Here is a 24,147-nt window from a genome sequence, read left to right on the forward strand (position 1 = left end):
AAAAGCTTTTCAACGCTTTCGTCGATCTGCAAAAAGCGTTTGATGGAGATAAATTTTAGAAGGCGTTATCTTTTATATTATATTTTACATTCTGTTAATGTTTTTTAGACTTCTTAATTTGTAAATAACTGTTTGGTATTAATTTGCTTTAAATGCTGTATTTTACTTACAATTCATTGTATTTGCAACTAATATGTAAAAGGCACTAAGCGCCGTTCATTTCAATAAAATAAAATAAATATGCAAAAATAAATACTTTTTCCCGTGACATAGGGGGTAACTATTTATTAGTGATACAATATTTTTTTATGTACAAGCAAAACTTTAATTCGCTCCGGTAAACATGAGAGTAAAAGAGCATGATAATTTTCTAAAACATAATTCAAGCAGCTGCTCCAAGGAGACGGTGTTCTCTCGACCTCAAGCGACGTTCTCGTTCAAATTCTTTCATTCGCAGAATGTAACTGAAACAAGCAATAAAAAACAGATTAAAATTAACAAAACGAATCTAGTTTTATTTTTATATCCAAATGTTGATACTTAAGGGATTAAACATAGTTTTAACTAAATCTTTGGGACCAATCATGAATACAATTAAAATAAATCATTGTGATAATAAACAAATTGAGTTCCAAACAGTAAAAAAAAAAAAAAAAATACAGAACGGTATTCATAATTTTCAGTTCAAAATACTGGCCAAATAAATCCATTCACAAAAAAACGTGTATGGGGGAAGTTTTCTCTCACTCTTATTCACCTACTGACTAATTGACAATTCCAACCACTATTGATCCTATTAAATTTTAGAGAAGGCCACCTAGTTTCTGCTAAGCTCGGTAGCACATTAGGCAGAAGAAAGTATAATGAATAATTTATTGATAGAAGAAGTCTACGACAACCTAGCTTTTCTAAAACTACATCGTATCAAGTCAACTGAAAGATTGTGAGAAACAAACAAACCATCACATGGTTTATCCGTAGGGGTAGGCAGAGAGGAAAGAATGTCATATCACTCTGTCTTTTCATACTGACCTCGTAATCCTCTACATTCATACATCTTCTTATGCACGCATGCCGATTCCTACTCTTGACATGTCAACCTTCAAGTATTTGTAGGATTTGATCATGCCACGTCTTTTCCGGTCTTCCTCCTTTTCTGTATCCATCAACATTTGTATCGTAGATCCTTTTAGCTGTTCTTTCACTGTCCATTCGCTCTGCATATCCAAACCAACGCAGCACCCCTTTCTTGATTTTGTCGATTAAACTTGTCTCAGCCTTACGTAGTGCATGGATCTCGGAATTTGTGCACATATCATCATATTCAAACTACTTTCATAATTATTTTTCCAATTTCATACTTCGCTCTCACACATTAGGGTTGGCACCAGAACTCCATTGTCAACTGCTAGTTTTGCCTCCTCCGACAAAGATTTGTTTGCCAAGGTAAATTTTAGTGCGCCGTTCACCCTGTTTCTGGCACTCACCCTCCTTTTAATATATTTCTCAATTTTTCCATCCTGAGTAAACATACTTCCCAGATACACAAATTCTTCTACCTGATTTAGAATATCTCCGTTCACACTGATCTCACATTTAGTTATATTTTCATCTCTTTCAAAAACCATTACTTTTGATTTATCAACATTCATTAGCTAATCGCTTTTCTTGCATACATTGTAGACTTTTCTTACCAAGAATTGCAGGTCTACTTCGTTGCTAGCAGGAATTACAGCATCATCAACATACAGTAGACAATTAACAGTTATGTCACTCATTTTTGCTCCCGTTCTTAAATCTTTTAATTCTTTCATACGGTTATTGATGTATATGTTGAACAACCATGGTGACATTGAAAGCAAGGAAACCATATGATTTTGGCTTTCTAAAGTGCTGTTTTTTTCGAAATCGCGGCTTTTTTCATAAATCCTTTAACAATGAAACAATTCTTCGGCTGAAGTTCTTTTATTTCTTAATGATGACGGGTATAAATGAAATTTGTTCAACAGAAAGTTCTAGACCATTCCCTGTTCTGATATCACAATCTAGACTCTAAGGTGTTGTAATTAACATCGTGCGACTCGTGATAATTGTTGGCAACAAAAATCCCATAAAAGCAGATGTTGCACCTGTTGCACCAAATATTTTTTTAATAAAAAACATTAAAAAAGCTATTTTTAATACTATGCTGTGTTTTGACTCCCGTCTTTCCATAGTTATATGAATTTAGATATCTTAAACATAACATACTTACTCTTCATATTCGCAAGTGAGGTATGTGTGTTTATCGTGAGCGCATCTATATAAAAATGGAAATTTCCTTTGCCTGCAATCTTTATAAGCAATGTATAAATGTGCACAATAATCTCGGTCCTCCAACGGAACTTTAGCTGATATCATTTCCGCTTCAGTAGCAACCATTACTGAAAACAAATGCTTATAAACCAACATTATGAGGAAGTACAGCCGTTATGTAATAATTTTGAAACTAAATAATAACAACAAAGCCAGAGCACTAATAAAATATCATTCAAGGCATGAAAATTAAAAATATTTTTTAATGAAGATAGAGCATCAATAATTATTTGACATAATAATAAGAAACTGTTACCCCTTTCCTTTCTGGTCCCAGAAAACCCATAATTTGGGTCGAATGAAGGAGTATCCGTTACCATGGGAGCAACTCCCGGGGGATTTTGATATTGACTGAAATAGGTACCCATATTTACTAGGTGCCTTAAAGCACTATTTTAATTACTAATTTAATTTTTCAACACTTTATTAGAAGTTGAAATCGGAGATGTCAAATCGTGGAAAATGTCAAACACTGAAGTGAAGATTGTTACAAACAGCGTTGACAACCTCCAGAAAAGCAAAAGCAAGAATCGGTAGATTCTGAAAATAAATCGGTAGATTTCGGTATATTCAGTTTATATCGGTAGATTCCGGTATATTCGGTATATTCTGTACGGTATCTTCGATCATGTCGGGGAGGAGGGAAGTCAAGATTTAGATTGATATTTTATTATAATATGACCAAATGTTTAACAATCATAAGAAATTCCATCGAATCCGGTAGATTTATGTTCCCAGAATCGGTAAATATACTGAAAAATAAATCGGTAGGGTTGGCAATGCTGGTTACAAGTTACTGAAGATTTCTCATCTGAGGAGCCATGTAATTTGTAATAAGATTATCGGGTTATATGAGGAGTTGATGGTCGATATTTGTGGGTTATTTTGAAGCAGCGAGTCTAAAAGTTACAATGCAAAAAGTAAAAAAGTGAAGTCTAAAGTATGCATTTTTCCCTTTTATTAAAGCCTTCTTTCTTTCTTTCTTATTTTTTTTGCACCACAACAGGCCAGGAGGCCTTACAGTGGTGAATTACATCACAGAACACCCAGGCTTGAGAAAAATCACATTTTTTAATTTTTGTGCTCTCACCGGGAATCGAACCCGGAACCTTCCGTGTGTGGGTCAAGCGTCTTGACCACTGCACCACGGAGGCCACCTTCTACTCAAACATGATAACATCGGCCAAAAACATCCTTTTTTTTTCATAGAGTCTTTATTCAAGTATTAAGATATATTTTGTCCCGATAAACTATTCAATAATAGTGTGTCATTAGTTTTAATTAATAATCAAATAAGAAGAGTACAGACATAATACTGTATACGTATACAACAATAAACATAAAAAATAGTTTAAAGATTTTTTTTAGAGTAAGAAAATAGAGTAAAATAATACAATTAAAATGGAAGAATAGTAATTTACTTAAATATATTTTAAATATAAGAAAAAAAACAAACACATTTATAAATAGTGTGTGCTCATAAATGTAATCAAAACAAGATAAAAAATAAATTAAGCAAAGTAAATTTTACCTCTTTCATTTATAAAACTGCTCTATTCCGTTTATTCCTATTTTTTTAATGCTCAAATGTACTCTTTGCGTTTGCACAATCTTAAATTAATTTGTGAATCACCATTCACTTTAATTAAATATTTTAAATTATTTATTTGATAATATTATTTAAGAGTACCACGCAGATGTTTTATAACTTTCATGTAAAATGACGAGCATACGCGAGGTGATAATTGTTAACATCCAATTATTGTCTGCGTTATTTAAAAAATAATTTTGTGTTTTTAAGATTCGAAATACAAAATCTATTACTTACTGACTTTTAAGAACATGAACTATTCACAGAAAATGCTGGGAATAATTTTTAATTTTACCAGTATTCCAAGTGATTCCAAGTGCATTTCTGTTTGACGAACACATTTTTTTTAAGCTGCAGGAACTTGATTACACATTAATTAACGCATGGCAACTGGCAATGCCACATGGCAACTATATTATGACAATACTTTTTATTATTTTTAAGAAATTGCGGGAATAAATATACACTATAAAGACGTGCTTTACAATCAACTTTACTATTTTACTATAATGGACACAACTTGCGAATTAGAAACATATCAAATAATGAGAGTCATAGGAAAAGGCACATACGGGTAAGGGTTGATGTATTTTCCGTGCGAGAATTTGAAAGTATTGTTATTAATTGATTATTATTTTTAGTACTGTCCTTTTGTGTCGAAAAAAACAAACCGATGACTTTATAGTCTTAAAAGAAGTGTCCATTGATTCGACAACTGATAACCTGTATAAAGTAAGTTCAATCATGTTTATATATATGTATTATTTCTAATTGTACCTTAATATGTGAAAAGCCAATACAATCAAATGGCGTGTATGAAAGTGGGAGAAGCTAGGATTGTATGTCATGATAGTCTGCCTGAAATGGCGTCATAACGGTAGTTTCTCACTATAAATTTTCTAATTGTTACAGGAAACTCAAAATGAAATCAAAGTGCTTTCAACACTAAATCACCCCCATATTATTAAATATTATAATAGTTTCTATGAAGATAAGTCTGTCTATATTTCAATGGAATATGCTACACATGGAAATTTAGCACAGTACATGTATCAAAGGCAACACTATCTTCTTCCTCAAAATGTATGAAATGTTGTTTTCGATTTTGGCTATACACATATTTGTACATGATAAAGGCCTAGGATTGCGTGATACGTAATATAACTGGCCAGTATAATATGCATGTATTAGTTATATAATTTATTTACGGACTTATTTAGTCCATTAAAATATGTAAACCGAAAAACATTAAACCAGCTAAAATTTAATCAGTAAAAAATGAAACCAATATTAAAGGAAGAGACCATTGCAGAGGAGACTGCTGCGAGACAGTGCATAGATGTTTATTAAAATTTATGTTTATGTAGTAATTTTTATTTCTAGTATTCTTTAATAATATACATGCTTCCATTTTCCATTATGTTGAATCCCAACTCGTCACAGGGCTCCTGGCTTCATATAGTTAGGGAGACGTTAATATTTTTTTGTAATAATATGTATCTTTGTATTTAAAAATATATATATCTATTTTTTTCAAATGTATGTATGGTAACCAGTATGGCACCTTTTTATAATCCTTATGGATTTCATTCTATGGAAATAAATTCCACTAGATCGAGGAATATCCATCTCCTCCTCCCAAAAACTATGCAACCTAGAGTATGCCGATGGTGCAGTTATGATGCACTGTAGATAGGCTTAATAGGTACCATGCTTGCATGGGTTTAAAAATAAATCATGTAAAAATCCATGTACTGTGTACTAGTGCCAGCTACTCTATGCAAGCGTCGCCGTCCAGTAAAGGTTGTACACTTCGTACCCCACTTTGGCGAAAGGTCTGCGGCGCAGTACCTAGACCATCTTAACACCTGTCTACGACCATGTTTACACAGCGGTCTGTCAGGAGGCAATATCAGACAGGTCCACACGGGAAGAAGATTCCGACTATTTCTTGTCTGGAGTCGGAGAGTAGTGGAGGATGAAGCCAAAGAAGTTAAAGCTTCGATTTGACTAATTGTTTCACCAACGTGTTTATTCAGAAAAGTTGGGTTTCACAACTTATTTGTACTTGTAACATTAAAACTTATCCAGTTTCTATTATCTGTAGCAAAAATATTATTCATATGTTTATCTTTTTCAATCTTAAAGAAATTTACAAAATTCAACTTAATTTTAAGTACATTTGAATTGAATTGATATTGACTCGATCCCAGCTAACTTCCAGAGTATAAACCCTTACCCTTTATTGGGGATGGAGTTGGTATTGAATCCTCTTTTAAAACCCGTTTGTAGGATAAAAACTTACCCCAAATTCTATAAAAAATTAATAGTATATCAAGATGTAATTTTATTGTTCAATTATGAAGCAATTAAATAGAGCTCACTTTATTTTGGTATGCGATAAAATAAGTTTTCCATGAAATCATTTTTGAGTAGAAAATTTGTTTCCAGGAAATTTTGTACTTCTTTTGTCAAATCTTGCTTGGTGTACATCACATTCACACAAATAATATAATTCACCGAGATTTAAAGGCTGAAAACATACTCCTTTCTGGACTATATGGGAATATTGTCAAAATAGGAGACTTTGGTATTGCTAAAATACTAGGGTAAGTAAAAACTTCCAGCCTTATGAAACTTGTATTATTTGTTTCCAAATTTCAGACTATAATATTATTGCAGAAATATATATCCTTGCCAGTAATGCATTAATACATACTAGCAGTGCATGTATTCGCAGCATTGACACAACTGACATCATCGACCAATTAATACACACAGACTCACCCCTGACACTCAACTCACGCCCAAACAATCAGTCATGCCCAATGCGTATTCACTAATGAGGAAGTTCAGTGTCTTTTTAAATATTTTTATTTGTTAATAGACTATTAAATGTAAACAAAATTTTAAAATTATTTTTACATATTGTGTTATTAGCGCTATGATTTTTTTAAAGTTTTGTATTTCTGAAATTACTCCGCGTGTGACGTCGGAGGTCTCTCTGTTAGTTCTTCCCATTGGTTCGTTTATGGTAAGCCAACCGGATATCCTTCACAGCTGTCACATCATTGGTTGGTTCATATGAACTAGTGATGTCAATCAAAGTAGCGCGTTTTTATTGAAAGATTTTTTATAATTTTTTTCGTACATTTTCAATAAAGTTTGCTGTAAAATTTAATGCTTTAATTTTTAGCTCGCGTAAGAAATAATTATTTATTTCATTCGACGGCTTACGCCTTTGACAAAGTATAAAATAATATTGAAAAACAATTATAATGAAACAAAACACCTGTACACAGTGTAGAATATATAGATACATGGAATAAAATCGGCAGAAAATAAGGAAACAATAAAGAAAAATTAAATAAGAAATTGTAACATAGGTATGCAGCAAATTAACAATAAATAAAGGGTTTAAATATAAAAAGTATTGAAGTAACAGAGGCAATGTATCATAACATAAACAGTAAAACAAGTATAACACTTGGAACATTTTTATAATTTAGAAAAGAAGCGATTAAAAAGTAAAGATTTTAATTTAATTTTTTTATTTTAATAATTGAAATAAATCTAAGTTTGTTTGCTAACATGTGGAACCGTGAAATAGGTGAGTATTTAGCATAGTTTGAACTATGAAAATCAACAGCAAAAGAAGTATTTTGTCTCGTCCCACGCTATCTCACATAATTTTTTTTATATCCAATTCTCCGTAGGGCTGAAGTTCCTCATTCTTTATCCACTAGCTGACGTTCAGAATACAGACCAAAATGCTTGCTTATGTTGTGAATGTGTGTAAAAATTCAATCAGAAAAATGTTGGTGTAACTTTTCATTGGTAAATATTTGTTTATAAATTATTAACAATGCCTTAAATAATGAATATTCAAAGGTAAGTCTTCTTCCTGAATTTTACAATTCACGGCGCAGCACAAGAGCGAAGCTCATCTTTTGGTAGGAATGTGTATAAAATGTTAAATTATTATAAAATCTGAATTGATATTATTTTAGCATCCCCAAGATCTATTCTTATTTTTAAAGGTGGGGGTCAGTGCTATACAAGCTTCTGACATCACTGCGACCTGTGAAGATCTATTGTGACGGGTACCCGTGATTAGTTCTCGCCCTCCAAGCCCGGTTCTTTAAAGAGCCTGGCTGTGAAGGCGAGAGTTCTCATTTTTCTAAATCTCCCCCTCCAAGCCCAGATTTAGCGAGCGATCTTCCTCTGCTTCTTTTGCCTCGAAGATTTCCTGTTATAATGCTGTTTACCAGTTTACATGGCTCATGTCTGGCAATACGGTATATAATACGCATAGCGTAGATAATCTTTCAGAACTATTAAGTCCTTTAAGAATTTAATCATTTGTTCTTCTTGCACACCAACACACATTTGAATAGCTTAAATTCTTGCACGGTCACGGGATTTTATAGTCCAGCAGTTTAAATAGAAAAAAAAGTTTATGCCTATTTTGTCCATATTTTTTATTTTAACTTTGGTATTTATATTTCTTCTTATTTAATGTTTGTGTGTCTTTTTTTTCATTCGCTCCTTTAAGTTTAGTTAGCAGTATTTAGTATTAGATAAATGAGTCGTCTATTTCCAAAACCCGCCATCTCCTTACTGTATCACCATCTGCGGACTTTGTTTGTTGTTTTCGTGATTTGCTTTAGTGTGGATAGAAACTCATTAAGAAAAAAAACAGCTTTAATTTTTGTTTAAATGGCAATTATTATATTGGTTGAGTTACTGATCTTTAAATTACCTCTTTGTATTAAAAAATTGTATTTTTATTTTAGTTATGAATATTATTTGTTTCCACCTATTTATTTATAAATTTGTATAAACTGCTTTTAATATGCTCTCTTTCCTTATTATGTGCAAATTTATTTACATTCACCAAGAAATCAGACATTGTTAAATCTTAGAAACAAATAATTAGCGGACACCTTGTTGACATTGCGGCGGACCCGAAAGATGTACTTCAATGGGTAAATGCTCAACATATGGCCGCTAAGGAGATGGCGTGATTTGGAATGATTCGGCGATTGGAGATGGCGGAGTTAGGAATAAACTGCAATATTCGAAACTAATTAAAAAGTGATTTCACATACATAGCTACTAAATAATTTATTATTGCAGAGGTTCAGGGATTAGCATGACACAATATTTCTTTAAAGTTCGTAAATTATCTACTTTGATGGAGATGGCGAGTATTGGAAGAAGACGACACAAATAGTGTAGTTAGGTATATGTTTTTTTGTAAAGGTTCTTCACCGACAAGCCACATAAATTGGCTTGGTGGAACTTGTAACTAATAGTATATTTGCTAAGTATTTTGGGTACCATTATTGCATTACAATAATGTTTGTTATAAATATAAAAAAAACAAGAAAATAATATTCTTACCTTACTAAGGATTTTTATTTATGTTATCAAGGTGTTAACTTCACCGTAAACTGGCAGATTAAGCTTTAAATATTTTCTCAGCGATGCAAAGTCAATTTAACTTTCTAGAAAACAGAAAGCCATGACTGTGATCGGAACGCCATATTATCTAGCCCCGGAGTTATGTGAAAATAAACCCTATGATACTAAGACTGATGTGTGGGCCCTAGGATGTTTGTTATATGAGATGTGTACACACACAAGAGCTTTTGATGCCAATGTAAGTATAACAAATAAGAATAAATAGTGTTTAAATATTTAAGAGAAATGTTTTACAAACACGACTTTAATGTTTGTAATGTAACATGACTTTAATGTTTGTAATGTAACATTACCTGTAAAAAAGAGTGAATAACTTAGTAATAAAATATCCGATTCTATTTAATTACATGTTAAATCAAATTAAAATTACTGATGTTTCTACCGTGAGCGATCTGGGTGTTTTGTTCGACTCAAAATTATTATTTAAAGAGCACATTATTAAAATATCTAACAAAGCTGTAAAATTATTAGGATTTGTACTTAGAACCGGAAAAGATTTTAATAATATAAACACATTAAAATATCTTTACACATCTCTTGTTAGAAGCCAGCTAGATTATAATTCTCCAATATGGTCACCTTATCAAATCACTTTCTCAGATTCGATTGAGAGAATTCAGAATAAATTTCTTAGATATATTAATTTTAAGATGGGTTTTTCTACTAATCAATTAAATTATAACAAAATTTTAGACTCTCTTAAATTAACTAAATTGCAAGAACGAAGAACATCGACCGATCTTATGACTTTATATAAAATAATAAAACCAATGTTTGATACCCCTGATCTACTGAAATTGATTTCATTCTATGTACCACCTAGATTAAGCAGAACATCTACAATATTTTATTGTCAAAATTCTCGAACGGTAGCTCAATATAACTCACCTATTGTTAGATTACAGAATACCGGGAATGAATATGCATCACATTTTGATATATTTAGTTTATCTCTGCCTAACTTAAAAAATAAAGTGACCAACATATTTTTATCAAAAAGAGCAAATCATCTTCAGAAGATTGGGTTGGAATAGTTATAATTTGATTGATTAATGTATTTTGTTATTGTATAATTTCTTTAAAATATGTATGTATTTCAAGTAATTAATAATGTGTACAGTACGAGTATATTAATATTTCATACTCGATTTTTTTTATTTTTAATATTTTTATTTCTAAGCACTCTTTATACCACATATATGTAAATGGCAGAAATGCCGTATATAAATAAATAAATAAATACCGTAATCTAAAAAAATGTGTTTTTTGTTATGGTATCAAACCTCATCAACAAGCATTGGGGTTTATAAGAGAAATATTTTTTCTCAGAAAATAAAAAAAATGTCAATTGAAACAAGTATTTATTTTTAAGAAATTGTTTGCATGATAAAAAAAAAAAACGTTTTTTTCAGACATTGTTAGGACTGGTCCAACAAATAGTATCAGGCAACTTTGTACCGATAAACAAAAGTTACTACAGCTACCAACTTCAGGAGATGATTGATAATATGCTGACGGTAGTTCCAGAGAAGAGATGTAGTATTGATCAAATACTGAAAAAAAGTATTCTCAAACCAATGTTGTTATATGTGCAATCTTAAATGACAAGAAATCTATCAGGACTTCATACTTTTATTTTAGTTAAATTTAATTTTACAGAAAAGACAAACAATTACTTATTACAGCGAGTATCTTGGAAATCAATACTATTTTAACATTTAATCTAGATTCGGTATTTGTATCTACATACCAAAGATTTTTAATAATTATCTTTTTAATTATATTATATTGATTACATATTGATGGAGTAGAGAACCAATAATTGTTATTAATATTTGTTATTAGAAAGATAGAATTTAAATTAAGAGGTCCATGTATTGAAATGCATCAGTGTACCTTAAAAATATTTCATCTAATTAAAGCAAATGAAAATAGGGTAGATGTATGTGTCAGCTATATAATGTCAGCTCCTAAACTATCATGACCAAATATTTGTGTTTTAGATTAAAAACCACATTTGACCCAGTTAAGGCATGTTATCTGACAAACTGATTGTTATAAATTAAGTATAAACAGTTTTTAAAAAAAATATAAAAATATTTACAGTTATCACCCAATATGGAGATATATATTTTTTTAATATGTAGAAAATGTCCCAATTTTGTTTGTCTTCATTTTCTTCCTTAAACGGTGACAATATTATAGTAATTAATTAATATCTGTGATATGTTATCAAATAAAAATGATTTGTATTATTCCATATTATATGTATGTGATTTGGCCATGCATGGCAAAAAAATATTCGCAGGTTTAGTTTACCAATGACATTTTTAACTACCGCGGAATGGGGTGACTTTTGAATCGTGAGGTGACATTACTTTTTTACTGTTCATATTTCTCATTAACTTAGATTTTATTTTTTTACCTTTAATTTTTTTACTGTTCATATTTCTCATCAAGGTTTGCCATAATCATATCATGGATTTTGTAGACGATTTCTGGTGTAGTGACGATATTTGATGGCCCCGAGTGTTCGTCATCAAAAACACTCATATGACCATGAACAAATTCAGCTTTCCAAAGTTTAACGTTGCTAAGTTGTAAACTCGTCATAAATAGCATCCAGTTCGGCTTTGATTTCTGCATTTTTTTCCTTTCTTGTGAAGGAACCTTATCACTGAACGATATTCGTTTCCATTTTTCACAAAAAACACAAGTTGCTTGCTTGCGACAGCCGTGATAACCAAACCAATTGTTCTTTTTGCTTCAAATCTTGACAGAAGTCATGTGTTAGATGACAGATGTCAAAACGAATATGGCGTTTGCTGTCACGTAATGCCATCTATTGAAGGCTAGCTTCCCATCAAACAACCCTAGTATACTAAACTGCTGTTAATATTGTGTTATACGTTTCAGCCCGGATAGTGAAAATCAGTGTATAGATTGGCTCAATCTTGTAAATAATTCTCATATCTAGCCCTCATTAACACAATAAGATTGTTAGCGGTTTTCTATTGTAGTTTGGAGTATAAGGATGTTATTATTTATGTGTTATATTAAAATCTAAATGTGAGAAACACTGTAAATAGTGATGTGACTGAAAATTTAAAATATTATAATGTGACTATAAAAATAATTATATTGTACAGGATGTTCTTTAAACCCTGTCACATCTGAAACCACGATGATCAGTTGGCCAAGAAGAAACCAAGAAGACATATTGGGACATTAAAATAAATTTTTAGATTGACTAAAATCCTAAAAAATAAAATATAGAAAAAAACAAATGGTTGCTTACTTCTGCAGGAGAAAAACGAGGAGGGGTAAAGGGGGAGTCTAATACACCATCCACCGTAAGCAACCATTTGTTTTTTAAAATATTTTATTTTTAAAAAATTTCTTCATTCTAAATATTTTTTTTAATATGCTTATGTTTTCTTGCCCATATTGATAATCGTGGTTTCGGGTGTGACAGTGTTTAAAGAACACCCTGTATATACCTAGTAGTAATATAAAATCGATAATGATAAACATTTTATGATGCTTTAAATAAATGTATGTACATAATTTTGAAATAAAAAGTCTTTAACATTATTTAAATCCATATATTTACTTTTTTGAAATTTGGTAAAAAAAAGTGGACCAATAATTTGCAGTAAACAATCTTCATTAAAAAAATTACTTCATATTTATAGCAACTATACATACAGTACTAATTTTATAGAATTTTGACACTTAAAAAAATCTGTTTCTTACAAACAAAATTTTGTTTGACTTCTATAACATATACCGCACCGTGAGTGTAAAACTGAAGTAAGCGCAAATTTCTTCTTTTTGGGGTTTAAATGCAAAACAATCACATTTGTCACAAGCTTGAAAGTGTGAAAGGGAAGTAAGTTTGAAATATTAACTCATTGAAAAAAAAAGAAGCAGTTTTTCAGGTGAAATCTTCAATCTTCCGTATCTCTAAACTACACTATTTGCACATACTATGGTTTTACACTCAAACTGCGATATTACGAGAAACATTTGTTATGTATATTTGTATTATATGTTAAAACCAAAATAAAAGGCGGCTTTATTTATCTTATAGTTTATCAAATTAACAGTCACGATTAAAAAACCAAAATGGATATACTTACAATATCAAGCGTATTTCAGCCTTACAGATAAAGTTTCATCATATAGTGTACCTATATACATATATGTATTATCATCATAAGCTAGACAGCCCTGGGTGGGCCTTGGCTGAATCCAGGAGTCTCCTCCGCTCTTGCAGGTCTGCTGCCTTTCCTCTCCAGTTCCTCAGTTCCAACATTGTCGCATCTGCACTGACGCAGTCCATCCATCGTATTTTACCTTGATGGTCTTCGTCGTCCTTGTGACACAGAGAGAGTTGGGCGTTTTATGGGGTTTTCGTTGTCCATTCTAATTATATGGCCAGCTCACCTCAAGCGCCCCACCTTGATGGAGTTGATTACATCAGAGGCTCCGTAGATTTCATATAGCTCCCTTTTGTAGTGACGACACCAATAGTTGTTTACTCTCACAGGTCCATAGACAACTTTGAGGATTCTTCTTTCGAAAGCTGCAATGGTTCCCTTAATATTCTTTGTCATGACCAAAGGCATATTTTAGGATTCGTTTAATCAGAGTTTTGTACAGCATTATTTTAGTATTTTTTCATACTAGTTTGGACCGTAACTGTTTCTGAAGCGCGTAGTAGAAACGGTTGGCAGCCATTATTCTCCTCCTGATTTCTTCCCGTGTATTGTTGTCACTGGTGACTGTGGAACCTAGGTATGTAAACGATTTGATCACCTCAGGTTTTTAGTTTTCCGGGGGATTAAGCCGAGGGTTTGGGAGGTATTTAATTTACTCGCCATGGCTTCAGAATGAAGAGGTTTTAAGCATCATTAATAAAGAGGGAGTTGTTGACCACTGGCAAAAGAAGAAAAGCCTCATACTTTAGCCACATATGTCGCAGAAGTATGCCCTTCTCTAACTTATCGTGAAAGGAAAGACAGAGTGGGTGGGAATTGAGAGGATGCTTTGAGATTAAGAACAAAGAGGTAAACCATGAACTGATAAGCTTGACATTTTTCACAAAGGTATATCGGAGCGTTAGGATTATGAAGTACAGTAAGCAGAAGTGGGAGGGAGTGATAGTCTCCCCGCTGTCTAATTTTGAGCCATTTCAGTTACCTTAGATAATCAGATATGTGTTCACTATCTATGTAATCACTATTTGTTCTCTACCGTTTTGGGGCATGAATTATTTGTCTTTTTTTTATACCAGCCAGATGTTTAATGTACTTCTTGTAAGCAAATCTGCTGAAAACAACTTGCATAATAAACTTATGACTGTCTACCTGCCGCAGGTATCTCGATGACGTTGTTCATGGACTGTACTGCGTGATCCGATTGACCTGGTATAGAGCAAGGGCGTACAGAGCTGGATGAAGATGGCTCCTCGTGGCTACATGCTTCACATAAGAATTCAAATTTAAAAAGAATATACACATTAATAAATATTAATATACATAGTAGTAATCTACACTGGAACCCTATTTTAAATGAGGGATCGTTCCACACGGTACTGTGTTAAAAAAGTATGCTAACCTTTTGTTTGTTTGTTCTTTTAACAATGCTGGATAGGTTTCCTTGCATAAAAATCAATTTGGGATTTCAAAAAAATTAAATTGTTTACTATTTAAAGCATTCAAGTTTGTCAGTGAAAATTCTTGATGGAAGTTCATTGTATTTTATTATAGAAATAAAAGACGAGTGATACTTTAATCCATAAATTTGGAAAAAAAACCCAATGACAGGTTTCATTGCTTCCGCGACATCTTCGAGACGGGTATATTTACTATGAAATTCAAGTATTTATACAAAACGGTAAGGAATTCAAAATTATAAAACAATTCTTTTAATTGAGTTATTTCTGTGTGAAGGACCCATAAATAAAGTGTTTCGAGGTAACTTATGAGTTGATATAATAATATTTTAATGACTTTTACTGTTTATTATTAATTTATAGTGTTTACTATTAATTGTGCTTTTTTTTTTCTTAAATATAAAATGACATCAAAATACTTTTCAAAAATGGTAGCAAGATTATTCACAATCACTATCATAATATAGTATATGCCATGTAAGTAAAAGCGCAATGTAGGGTTTTCCAATAAAAGTAGCATAATTATATTACTACTAGACATTGTAAAATTAATGTTTTTATTTAATTATTTTTGGACCGTGTTATTTCAAAACCATGTAAAATGAGATTCCAGTGCATTTTAATTTAAATAAATTAAGGACTAAAGGAATTTTTGAGTATCGCTTCTCAAACCTTTGGATTTACAAATAAAAACTACTTTATTTTTATGAAATTTATTAAGAGACATGAATTACGACAAATTAAAAATAGTAGTATCTGTGGTTCTTAACAGTTTAATTATTTTCCATACGAACTGCGTCATTCTTTGCCACAGGATTCTCCATGCACAAAATGCTTACCAAAAAGACGATGTTCAATGTCCATTAGTAGGGACCTCCATATCTTCTTCTTCTTCTTCTGAAAAAATTAAAAACGTAGTCATTTATTTATATTAAGAAAATGTTTAAGTTTTGCATGCATCATAATTAACATACCTCGCTCCCCGGATAATTGGGGATGACCTGTATTGGTAGTAGCCGGTTTCTGCCCGGGGATCTGACCAGCCTGAAGCATTCTAGTGAGGCGCTCTACTTCAGCCAGTGAAGATGCATTTTTAATTGCATCTCTGATCTTGTGGATCTCTTGAGGTGTTGCAACTGACAAATAAAATATTAATTTATTTTTGGAAGAAAAAAGTATATTACAAATGTTTGTGCAAGATTATTCTTATGAAAATATTCTATGTTTCATAGTTAAGGAACCGGGTTGTGGTACGTGGCTATTGTCACGGACTCTCGGATCAAAGGTCCAAGGTTCAACTCTACTCTGCCACAACTTGATTTTATTTATATACCTATATTTTTTTTAATGTACATATTTTATTGCGTAGCCTCTGTGTTGCAAAACAAGTGGGCCGGGATTAAACCACTCATCCAGGGTTCTTTTTCATAAACTGCATTATTTATCCACCCAGACACCTGACTGAATTTCCGGTGGTATACATTCATTATCACTATCACTACCTTATAAACATCCAGTGGTGCATGGGGCATTCAATTGGTACTTCAACTGCAACATATCTGGATCTTTTTTGTTACTTGGAAGGTAAGGTGATCGGTCTTATGCTTCAGGTGCCAGTCCAGGAACAATGAAAAATTGCAGTGTAATAACATCTTTCACGTCTACCCTGTTAGGAATGGAACCTAGGACCTCAAACATGGTAGTCGAACGCCCTGACCTCTGCACTACGAGGACTTATCTCTGCCCGATTTCCTTTTTCTGAATTTTCACCATACACATAGAACTGTATTCTTCATCTATCTTGTCACAGAATGTGAGTTATACGTTATTGTGAATATTAACCCTTAAAATATGACTCACTAAATTATGTAATAATTATTTTTAATATTCTTTAATAATATGCATGCTTTCACTTTTCATTATGTTGTATCCCAACTCAACACAAGGCTCTTGGCCTCAGAGTTAGGGATACCTTTTTTAAAAATTTTATTATGTATATTTATATGAATAAATATAATTTAAAAATATCACTTGAGGCAAAACGGATCCATTTTGGGCACGATAGAACGATATTTAAGTAAATGTTTGTGGTCAAAGTTGCAGGATTCCAGATCAAAGTTCCGAGGTTTACTCCTCTGTTTCAATTTTATTTGCGACATTTTAAAAATGAAAATTTAACAGATATTGTATGCGTAAGATTAAAACATATCAATTTGATTATGCATATTATGTTGCATATATTATCTTCTTACTATTTTCAATATTAATATTTTTAATGAAAATAAACACGGAGGAGTTTAATTCTTATACTGTGATGGTAATAAAAAAAACATGAATAATGAGTAGTGAAAAGAAAATTAATTACCAGATACTTTGGCTGCATCAGCAATGTGGGCACCGGGTACAAATGTTTTAGACTTTTTAGCTATGTCTTTCTGCAGTTCTTTACCCTTTTTGCTTTTGAACAGATGGTTGGCTTCTTCTCGTTCTTTTTGTTTTATTTTTCTGAAGTCTAATAATCTCAATTCAGGAAATTTGAACGCCACGTATAACCTGTAGTAATATTGAAATCATAATATTATTATAATGTTGTATTTTTGTCCAAATGGCTGTTGTTTTCTTGAAATAAACTAAAAATAATAAATGCAGGAACTGAAAGTGGGTGTAAGAAAACATTATTTACACAATAATAGTTTTAAAATATTTAAGAATTAAAAGTAGTCTTTGTGATTCACAGTATTAGTAGGAATTTTGAATTCTTAAATATAATAGAACAGAAATCATTATTTATAGAACTCACCTGTAATGCTGCTTGTATGAAACAGGATTCTGAAGAAGTGAAAGTGTTTGAAGTTTGGGTAACGATATTAGGGGGTCCAGATCCCCCAGCTCTTGCATTTGATTTCCTGTCAAAATTAAAGTATCGAGGTTCGGTATATACTGCTCCAGGTTTTCACCCATCCGCCTACAGAAAAGTATTTAATTTTACTTACAATCGGTACGGTCAAATATACTCTAGCCCTAAGATTTTTGATACTCCTCCGAGTATACGAAACTTATCAAAAGATTCCAGTTACAAGCGGAAAATAAAATTAGTTATAAGTTGTAACAATAATTGGTCTTTTGGCAACAGCTCAATGTCCTGTGCCAAATATTATTCGTGCAAAATTCGTCCAAATATTATTTATAATATTTTTATAAAACTTGTAAAATATTACTAAATAATACATGCATTATGACGACTTTTGACTATGACAATGAGACACTCAATAAACAAATACTAAAAAAAGGTTATAAAGTAATCTTTAATATTAAAAAGTGTAAAAGCTGCCTACATTCATTACTTACACGATACGATTATTGTTGAGGAGCAGGCATTTGAGTCTGCTCAATAATGGAAATCCGTCAAGTTTTCTTATGTCATTATCTGACAGATCAATTGAATCGAACTGATCAGAAGTAGCTCCCATGTTCTCGATTTGAGGTATTTTATATCCTAAAAAATGTAAAGGTTAAAATACATCTTAATTACCTGTGTTAAATTCAACTAATATTATAAAACCCACCTCGAAGATCTAACTCTCTATCTCTACAGGGATTAATGTATTGCATTGATTGATGAATTATTTCAGGAGTAAGTTTCACCATTTTAGAGTCAGATTGTTAGTAATTCTGTTTTCAATAATAAAACCTTTAAAAAAACTATATTACTAAAAAAAACCGTGCTTTTTAGGTTAAGTTTGCAAATGCTAAAGCCGCCTCACACTTCACAACAGACCATAGATTTACTAAGATATCCGTAGTCTGTGGATTTACTGGATTATAAAACATACAACACTCTTCTTCTTCTTCGTTTTTTATGGCCTTTTCGCCTTCCGACTGAAGTATTCTAGCCAGTGCCACGTTTTTTTATTTTTCGTTTATTTATATATTATGTAGGAGAATCCGGGGCGAAACGGGGTAACTAAACTTCGATTGCAATTTGTGAGATTTTAAAATAAATAACATTATTATTTGTCGATTTGTACGTTTATTTACTTATTTATCTACGAAAAAACAAATGTTTAACTTATCTTAATACACAATTACTACTAAAAAAATAGTGTCTAAAAAAAGGAGGAAATTTCCCATTTTGCCCCACCCCCCGGGGCACAATGGGAAATGAATCCGGGACACAAAAAGGTACTCGTCCCTATTATACAATACAATATTATTTTTTTTGCATGTTTTATTGTAGATACATGAAAAAATAAACGAAATAACGACATTGTGCATTTCTCATATGTGATCTGTGTTAATAATTTAGTAATCATTGGCACATTGCAGAATAAATCCACCCACGACATGTGGGCCCAATTTTTGCAAACGCTACAAGAACACCGGAATTCATAAACTGTACTTTCGTCAGATCCGGTTCCGATCATTTTTTTATTTTTGACTTTCTTTCTATTCCTATGGTTTTCTTTCCGTTTTAATATTATTTTTTATCTTACTCTCCCTTCTTTCGCATTCTTGATATTTTTTCCTTTTTTAATACACTCTTCTCAGTTATTCTTATAAGTTGAGGCGATAGATTGCTAGTAGCATTTATTTTGTGTTTTTCTAAAATCTCATTAAACAGATGCAAAAATTCAATATTGCTACTTTGTTGAAACCCATAGCGCGTGCTCCAGATGATGCTTCTAGTTTTGTCATACTTAAATCAGGGTGTCGCTTCAATAAGCCTTTAATCCGGTCTTCTCCCGCCATTCCCAAAGTTCTGTTGAAATTATGGCTGTAATTATTATTTTCTGCTCTGATCAATTATCGCTCAATTCACACTTATCGGACTTTGCACAATTCTCTTTCGATACAAAGCTTTCTATCCTCCCCTAGCAATTCATAGTGGCGTCATCCCAGCCCTTAGTAACACCTGACATCAGTGGTCGATTATGTAAGCTTAGACCCCCGGCGCCAAATTCGAATTTTTGGCGTCATGGGTCGTAACACTAGACTTTTAGTCAGTCAAAAGTAGGTTAAAATTAACATGTAATGTAAATTTTTGAATAAACAATGGTGTATAGATCTATACACCTATTGGCTTGGTGTAATAGAGCAAATATTAGAACTTTCGAGCTTTTTCTCTAACATTCTATGAATTCCAAACTAAGCGCACTCCGTCACTGACAGCAACCGTTACATAAGGCGCAGCACAGTGAACTGACTATTGTGCACGAAGTTCATCCATCTCTGTCATACGTAGCGAATTTCCTGCCCCTTTTCCGTTCCGCCCTGGTACCTCGTTCCACCCCGGGTTCTCCTATGAGTTATTGTATTACTTGTTATAAAAGTAACATACCTATTTACAACTTAAGGCCATTTCGGTATTCAGATGGCAAAAGGGACCATCTGTATTTTTTTTGGTTTTCTAGTTTTTAAGAGTTTTAATCTTTATTTCAGTAAATACACATTGAAAAAAAAAACAGCATCATTTAAAATGGTAATTAATTATTGAAATGTAGCACTAAAATATTTTAGTTTGTTGATTGAAGTCTTAAAATTTGGTCTTATTTCAACTCTCCTGAACATTTGTGAAAATTACTGCGGGTTTCAGCGTATTTTCAAGACAAATCCATAACATTTTTTTAAAGGTATAAATTTAAGATCAGAAAATGTATACGTTATTAAAGAGAATATTACCATCTTTCTATTTACCCCTCTTCCCCTTCATTCCCTGAATTTATGGATCACCCCTCGTAAATTTACCTAGTGGCGGATTAGTACGAAGCACCTTTCTCGGCCAACTGGAGAAAACCAGAATATTTTTAAGGAAATAATACCTATGGCAATCAACCTAAAAATAATAACTTATTAATGAAACAGGAATGAGAGCATCACCAATTACAACCACACCGAAATAGTAAGTGCGTGGAAGGATTTCAAAATCACTACCCCACTAACATATCAATCAAGAAAAATAAAAAACAAACCTTGAATTGGTAAACAGATACTGACTATGGTTTGAGAAAAAAGAATACTTGGAAAATATACCAACTGAGTAAATCCGACAATACATACATGCCATATAGAACAATTACTAATGAGATTACTTTAGCTGAAAGGCTGACAAGAAAAAAAATTGTTGATAGCAGACCAAAAGCGTTTCATAGTTTATATTCACACACAGTTAATGTTTCAGGTGTGTGTACAACCAGCTTTAAGAAAGAACAATTTCGGGGACATTGTCCAAAGCTCATTGTGATGTAGCTAATATCTTAGCAAAGGAGTTTGAAAAATCTTATATCTGAGAACCAGATGGATCGATTCCACCGAGTACTAACACTGAGAGTGACAAAGTCAGTAGAAAATATTGAATTCGCGCCAGAAACAATCCTTCTGGTACTAAAATCCTTTAAGGATACTACCTCTATGGGGCCAGAAAAGATGTCAGCTATCCTTCTGAAAAAATGTTTTACAGTGCATAAAGGTATTCGTGAGCTACTTTAAGCTATCAGAAATCACCCACCATTCTCTCCTGGCACACATCCACAGAACCGCCAATAATTATGCTGAGCTGTTGGATTTGCTGCACATCACTCCTGCTGCTATTAAATTAGTTATCCTTTCCGTTGAATAGCCATCTCCTCAATTTTCTTCTTTTTGATTTCTCTTCATCTTTACTTATTTTCTTTTTTATAATTAACATATTAGTGAAATAATTGTGATTATAATTTGTGATAATTACTACAATACTTTATGTACTTTTTAGCCAAATATTGTAAGAGCCCTCTGGGCATCTATAAATAAATAAAAAAGAAGTGTGCAAGCAGCTTGCGTACATTATTATTCTCTCATTGCATAAAGAAAAACTGTCACCAGAAAGAGGACATGTTTTCAATTTGAAAGATGATTACTTAAAAAAAGTATCAGATAAAATTACAATTTGCTTGGGTGATTCATATGAGTGTCTATCATTGGATAGTATTCATAAAATTGTTACGTATTATTTGTAGTTAGAAATGCATTTAAATATCAATTGAAAATACTGCTAGTATATAAGATATTTTATTGAATTAATTTATTTTTTTGTAACATGCCAGTATGGCGAATCAACTACATATAAACTAATTTAAATAATTTCTAGGGTAAAATGACTTGCATCATACCGTAGTGAAATGTATCCATGTGTATGTTACAGACTTGTTTAAAACTACGTAGGGGTATTCGTTCATGACATGCACGATAAGAGATGCGGTCGGGGTAGAAACTCTCCGCTCCCACGCTTCACACCTTCTGACTATTATATAAGTTTAATATATAAGTCCGAAATTGTAAAGCGCCCTTAAGATGATTTCTCACAAAAACAGAGCTTTATAAATTAGCCAAAAAACATTTTTTTTTATAAATACCTATACTATTAGGTGTTAACATAAGTTATGTCAGTTTTTTTTTCCAAAGTTTAAAAAATGAGCGCCAAAAGTGAAACAAAATGGTAAAGGTAATATCGTCACTCGAAAGAAAAATTTCTGTTCTACAGAATACTGTGTTTGCTTTTGCGTTACATGTATTTTATTTGATTAAAAGTCTTCAAAATGGAATGTTAAGTAGACAAAAGTGAGCATTTCCGGCACTCTTTCTGTTCCCGTTCATTCGAGGAATAAAGCTGAACTGCTTGCGATATTTGCACAGCGTACGGTGAAGATGCTACGAATTATTCACTATTTCGTTGTATTTTTTTTGTTGCGCCCTCTTGTTCTCTTAATTTGGAAAAAAACAGACATAACTTTTATATATTATGTTAACACCAAATATAAAATTCAGTACATAAAATATGTATTTTACATGTATTTTGACAAAGAATATTTTTTAAATATTTATAGTTACTAGATATTGTTTATGTATAAAACAATATTTCATTAACAGTCTTCTATTGTAGCACACAGTAGAAAATATTCTCAACGCAATTAATATTCTTCCATTTTAATTTTATACACATATGTATGTACTACATATTTGTGTTCTCATAGTTTACTGAAATACGCAATTCAATTTTGGGCCAATTTTCAACTACTACTCTAGTCGTAAATAACTGTAATCGAAAATGGAAATTGAGCTGTAGTTAAGAGGGGTTTGAACCTTGGAACTCTGTTTCGTTAGTCCGCAACATTACTACATGACTATAACCCAGTTTTTCTATAAATATTGTACCCATTCCTTTTAAATTATTAAATCATACTGTTACATTGATTTTGTATTATAGTTTTCAATGATGCGTGTATAAATACATAAATTTAGTTGATTTATTTATGATTGTGATATGTAAAAATTGTTAGGTTTATTATTTTTAATTTAGAAGTAATGCCAATATTAGTCCCCTTCACTGTGAAGATCACATGTGTAATTATTTCTGAATATTGGAGTTACAATTTTTATCGAAACTCTTCCGGGCAATGTCACAATACTACCGCTACCATATTCTTTTTGTGTGCCATGAACGTACTCGTAGACCCCTACCAATACATTATTTGCATAAATAATAATGTTCCTAGAAAACAATAGTTTGCACTTTTCACTTCATTTTGGGTCACGATTATTGCACAAATTGCCCATTTATTGTCCGGAGCTTGTAAACAATAAACTACATATTATGATATATGCTTAATAATTATTGTTAATCACCTCGATTCGATTTTGATGAATTCGCTGATTTTTAACAAACATTTATTGTTTAGTTGGCATTATAAAACACATTATTTTCACTGATTGAACAAGAACAAAAGATCAAGAATGGGTCATGGTGTGTTGGGCGTACATTTGTTTCCTCTCCCAGATTGTTTGGTTAGCCTTTTTCCATATCTACAGCAATCAAACACAAATGCTAAATATGACACGATGAAGCATATAATCCAAAATAATATAAGCGATATAATTGTACTTTCTTCGGAATATTCCCACAAATAGTTCGATCTATTGTATCCTGTGTTAAACAGCACTTGAGTTCCATTTGGTGTTGGGCAGTGAACCTGAACTATAATATCTTGTCGTTGAACCTTAA

The 24,147-nt window shown here is 32.0% G+C and overlaps 4 protein-coding genes across 5 annotated transcripts in view; 1 reads left to right on the forward strand and 3 right to left on the reverse strand.

The window, feature by feature from the left end:
• Positions 1-253: 253 nt before the first annotated feature.
• On the reverse strand, positions 254-2,848 carry ND-B18 (NADH dehydrogenase (ubiquinone) B18 subunit). The gene is made up of 3 exons (XM_088238644.1): positions 2,612-2,848; positions 2,255-2,423; positions 254-464 (listed from the first exon to the last, which is right to left on the reverse strand). Exons 1-3 carry the CDS (start codon positions 2,721-2,723, stop codon positions 383-385), a joined length of 363 nt encoding a protein of 120 aa, XP_088094770.1. The 5' UTR covers positions 2,724-2,848; the 3' UTR covers positions 254-382.
• Positions 2,849-4,404: 1,556 nt separating this feature from the next.
• Positions 4,405-12,112, forward strand: LOC148273478 (serine/threonine-protein kinase Nek8-like). Its single transcript, XM_088238647.1, has 5 exons — positions 4,405-4,520; positions 4,588-4,678; positions 6,398-6,555; positions 9,461-9,611; positions 10,846-12,112. Exons 1-5 carry the CDS (start codon positions 4,456-4,458, stop codon positions 11,032-11,034), a joined length of 654 nt encoding a protein of 217 aa, XP_088094773.1. The 5' UTR covers positions 4,405-4,455; the 3' UTR covers positions 11,035-12,112.
• Positions 12,113-15,810: 3,698 nt separating this feature from the next.
• U2A (small nuclear ribonucleoprotein polypeptide A'-like U2A) lies at positions 15,811-18,935 on the reverse strand. 2 transcript variants are annotated; one of them, XM_088238646.1, is made up of 6 exons: positions 18,680-18,935; positions 18,462-18,609; positions 17,914-18,078; positions 17,479-17,666; positions 16,088-16,249; positions 15,811-16,007 (listed from the first exon to the last, which is right to left on the reverse strand). In XM_088238646.1, the coding sequence occupies exons 1-6, from the start codon at positions 18,759-18,761 to the stop codon at positions 15,967-15,969; spliced, it is 786 nt and encodes a 261-aa protein (XP_088094772.1). In that variant the 5' UTR covers positions 18,762-18,935; the 3' UTR covers positions 15,811-15,966. The 2 variants fall into 2 exon arrangements, with proteins under 2 accessions (XP_088094772.1, XP_088094771.1); XM_088238645.1 differs by having other exon boundaries at positions 15,811-16,010; positions 18,680-18,934.
• Positions 18,936-22,143: 3,208 nt separating this feature from the next.
• Positions 22,144-24,147, reverse strand: part of LOC148273480 (ATP-binding cassette sub-family G member 8) — a 69,682-nt gene continuing 67,678 nt past the window's right edge. The window contains exon 15 of the mRNA XM_088238649.1: positions 22,144-24,142. Coding sequence (XP_088094775.1) covers positions 23,885-24,142 — 258 coding nt within the window. The 3' untranslated portion in view covers positions 22,144-23,884. The remainder of the gene's footprint in view (positions 24,143-24,147) is intronic.

This window comes from Micrasema longulum, unplaced genomic scaffold (assembly GCF_059751315.1).
Source record: "Micrasema longulum isolate JH-2025_06_02 unplaced genomic scaffold, ASM5975131v1 h1tg001939l, whole genome shotgun sequence".
In the NCBI taxonomy this organism is placed as follows: domain Eukaryota; kingdom Metazoa; phylum Arthropoda; class Insecta; order Trichoptera; family Brachycentridae; genus Micrasema; species Micrasema longulum.